At 35.1% G+C, this 3744-nt stretch overlaps 1 protein-coding gene across 4 annotated transcripts; it reads right to left on the bottom strand.

The window, feature by feature from the left end:
• Positions 1-211: 211 nt before the first annotated feature.
• On the bottom strand, positions 212-3744 carry LOC110884938 (SWI/SNF complex component SNF12 homolog). 4 transcript variants are annotated; one of them, XR_002561729.2, is made up of 3 exons: positions 3430-3744; positions 3108-3349; positions 212-565 (listed from the first exon to the last, which is right to left on the bottom strand). XR_002561729.2 is itself a non-coding variant. In XM_035978477.1 (3 exons), exons 1-2 carry the CDS (start codon positions 2176-2178, stop codon positions 1291-1293), a joined length of 498 nt encoding a protein of 165 aa, XP_035834370.1. In that variant the 5' UTR covers positions 2179-2287; the 3' UTR covers positions 212-565; positions 1270-1290. The 4 variants fall into 4 exon arrangements, 2 of the variants coding, with proteins under 2 accessions (XP_035834370.1, XP_035834369.1); XR_004868951.1 differs by lacking the exons at positions 3108-3349; positions 3430-3744 and adding exons at positions 1536-1630; positions 1814-2289 and having other exon boundaries at positions 212-1423; XM_035978477.1 differs by lacking the exons at positions 3108-3349; positions 3430-3744 and adding exons at positions 1270-1423; positions 1814-2287.

Here is a 3744-nt window from a genome sequence, read left to right as displayed (position 1 = left end):
CAATGAGCATCAAATTCAGTACATTTTGGTCCAATGCGGCAATTCCCAATTTCAATTCACATCACATAGAAATAAAAATTACTTGATTCTTCATTGGTCATGAGGGCTTGATATGGTGTTGGAAGTGAAATAAAAACAAGGTGTGCAGTATACCCTTTTATTGAGATCCAAGCGAAACACATGAGATCCAAATAACAAGTTACGCGATAGGTTTCCTGAACAAGCCACCACCAATCATTTGAAATAGATATAAAGCGAACTACAGAATGTATCCATTACCCTATTTATTTGCAACTCTTGTAGTAAATTTATCTATACAAAAAAACCAGCTCGACAAATTTGTTTCTCCCTTCGCTGAGCCTTCTTCATGAACAAGCCATGACCAATCATTTGAAGACCATATAAAGCGAACTACAGAATGTATCAGTTACACTATTTATTTGCAACTCTTGTAGTAAATTTATATATACAAAAAAACCAGCTCGACAAATTTGTTCGTCCCTTCACTGAGCCTTCTTCATGAACAAGCCACGACCAATCATTTCCGATCCACGTCTGCATTTAACTGAAGAAAAGAAACCATTAATAATCTAGATTAATAAAAACAGTACATTTATATATAAACGTTAGCGGGTCAACCCAACTCAACCTGCTAAAAAATCTACCCATTTTGAATTGTTATCCAACCCACCTAACAGGTCCGTTTTGCCGTCTCTAGTTTCAAGACTGAAAGATAACAGTAGTGCTAATCCATGCTTTAAGAGAACTGACCTTAACCATAACCATGTCATCATTGACACAAGTTGCATAATGGAAATATTAGGTTTAAAAGTAAGCTATGATTCTCACATAAATAGTTTCAAGGCCAGGTGAAATCAAAATTCAAATCTTGTTCTTTTTCCAGTTATATTACTATAAATAACTCAAACTTTTATTCACTCCCAGTTATGAGATGGTGCCATGGCATTATCATCAAAAGATCTGCATATATTATCGCCTCAGTAGACACATAAATATTTTGGATATACTAAACCTAAAAATACAGAAAGAAAAAAGAAATTACATTTTACCTTACATTCAGGGGCGGAGCTTAGTGGGAACCGAGGGGTGCATCCGCCCCCCAATGTTTCGGTTAGAAGTGTAAAATTTTCGATTTTTCGTCCGAAATTTTAAAATTATATAGGATCGCCCCATTACAAAACAAAACGATGTTAAGCAAATCCAAAAAAAAATAAAAAAACAAAACTAAAAATAATTGTTTCTTCTTACCAACCTCGTTTGGCCTTACTGCTACCCAAGGAAAAAAGCTCGCCTTTTACGATGTTCATTAATCTTCCTAATTGAAGTACATATCGCTTCATCACAAGCTTCAATCTCTTTACCTTTGTCAGTGGCAGCTAGTGGGAATGCCCGCGCGTTGCCGCTGGTACATGTCGTTAACAAGGGAATATGTCAAATGGGTCATATGCTTCTAATCATAGATTGAAGACCAGTTAAGAAAAACAATTAAAGGACAAAAAAGATAGCAATGCGACCTCTCTTAGAGCACCAATGTGTGGCAAAACACTCATGTCATTCTTTATTCAAATTACAAAATCCTTTGGTGTAGGAGTACTAAAAAACAAATGATCTGAAGCCACAAAAGCAACAAACAAGAAAAAGAAAATACAATTTACAAGGTAATAAATGGTAAAAAAGAAAATACAATATATAAGTACTAAAAAACGCTTCTGCGCATGTGCATTGGGCTGTCATGAATCTTTACGAAAGACGTAATAATGGTAATGAAAACAAAATAGAATGGTGAACATACCATGGCTGATTGTAGAACTCAGCACGGGCTTCTTTTTCAGCGTTACGGCTTGCTTCCCCTGCTGCAAGCTTCAGATCTCTTCCTTGCGATTCAATCAAAGCATCGATAAACTCAACAAGTGACTGACTGAACCCAAGGAAAAAAGCTCGCCTTTTACGATGTTCATTAATCTTCCTAATTGAAGTACATATCGCTTCATCACAAGCTTCAATCTCTTTACCTTTCTCAGTAGCAGCTAGTAAAGCATTCAGTTCCCTTTGCAACTGGAAACCGGACATCCACCAACACATCATAACACGCATTTCCAACTGGACTATTTCCCGAAAGTTTAATCTTATATTCCAAATGTATAGGCTGTGGTCCATACGTACATGCAATCCATTTTTTTATTACTGAGACATACGTTTTTAGTTCTGGGTTTTCTATCTTGTTCATAGCTAAGAACCACCTAAACCGGCTTTGTGGTAAAAAAAAAAAAAAAAAAAAAAAAAAAAAAAAGAAACCTATGAAGTATGGGTTTCTTCAGGCCTATTGCTAGGAATGAGTTTTCTTTGCACTTTTCTTTCCATTAATCATGTTTATTTCCCATCCCTAACATGGTCACCATTAGTATACTTGCACAATAAATATTAGTGGATTTGCAAGAAAAATGAGAGCAGACCCAACATTTATAAAACTAATGCCACATACAAAATCTAATTACCAATAGAAATAACATACCTTATGATCCAGACATCACAAAAAGAACAGCAAACATATGACAAATACTATTTCTAAATACTATTTCTAAATTGGAATTCAAAACTATTGAACCAGTTAAGAGCTCTTAATTTTTCACTACAACTTTCATCTCCAGTTAAGAGCTCTTAACTTTTAACTACAACTCCTAACTAAGTTCCAAACTTCCAACCGTACAACATAAATTGGAGTTCAATAAACAAAGCTAACCTAAAGTGACGCATAATTCGAATGCAAGAACAAAGATGGAGATGAACATACTATGATCAACAACATTGAGAGTAAATATATGAAAATGTCCAATACCGACATGAAAATGTCCAATACCGACACAGTTGTCGTTCTTTTATTGTTGTACAGTCGCCGGAAAACCAAGCTCGAGTAGTCGCGTGGATTTAATCATTAATAATCACACTTGATCTTAGCCAAAAAAACATAACCCTAACATCATACACAACAAAAATATCAAAACTGTAAAATATATATACATATATATATATATATACATATATATATATATATATACATATATATATATATATATCAAACCCATCACCTGGTAAATGATATATCCACATCCTTTCTTTCTTCCCTCTCAAACATCCTTCCTTAGCGATCGAAATACCCAACAGATGTGTAAACATGCGGATCTTAAGATTTCACCCTGAAATTAGAACAAAAACGACAACAAATTAGGTAAAAATAAAGCCTGGGAATAACCTAGAAATTCGTCTCGCCTGCTGAGACTCGAAGGAAACTTCAAACTCAGCGAATCATCCTAAACCATATTTAGAAACCCTAAATCAGAAACACAAAGGAAAAATTGAGCCCATAACAAACAATAATGATTGCGTATCTAATATACAAAATCGCATTACCTTAACACCGTCGTATGAAACAAACAAAAAGGCATATCGGCTGGTCCAAGTGCTGGAGAAGGAGAATTGATCGGATTTATGGGATTGAAATCGTAGGGTTTTGGTGGCTTTTGGTGTGATATCAGTTTCATCGATCAAACCTTAATGATGATATCAGTAATTGATTTCAGTTTCATGGGGAAGAATTGATTTCAAAGTTGACTGTATTAGTAATTGAACTGACGTTTGCTTCTCCCCTGTTCGGCTGGTTGATTTCCTTAACCATGGTATATTCAAGAAAGACAATGAGTTGGAGGCCGGTTTCAAGGGGACGGG

Source organism: Helianthus annuus, chromosome 10 (genome assembly GCF_002127325.2).
Source record: "Helianthus annuus cultivar XRQ/B chromosome 10, HanXRQr2.0-SUNRISE, whole genome shotgun sequence".
In the NCBI taxonomy this organism is placed as follows: domain Eukaryota; kingdom Viridiplantae; phylum Streptophyta; class Magnoliopsida; order Asterales; family Asteraceae; genus Helianthus; species Helianthus annuus.
Note: the sequence above shows the minus strand (reverse complement) of the source record. Positions and strands in the feature narration are given on the sequence as shown.

Excerpts from the sequence above, each read along its gene's own strand:
- LOC110884938 (XM_035978477.1), bottom strand. The coding sequence starts at position 2,178 with ATGGACCACAGCCTATACATTTGGAATATAAGATTAAACTTTCGGGAA. Across the intron at positions 1,424-1,813 it reads GAGTTCTACAATCAGCCATG|CGGCAACGCGCGGGCATTCC; the intron begins GTATGTTCACCA and ends GACATGTACCAG.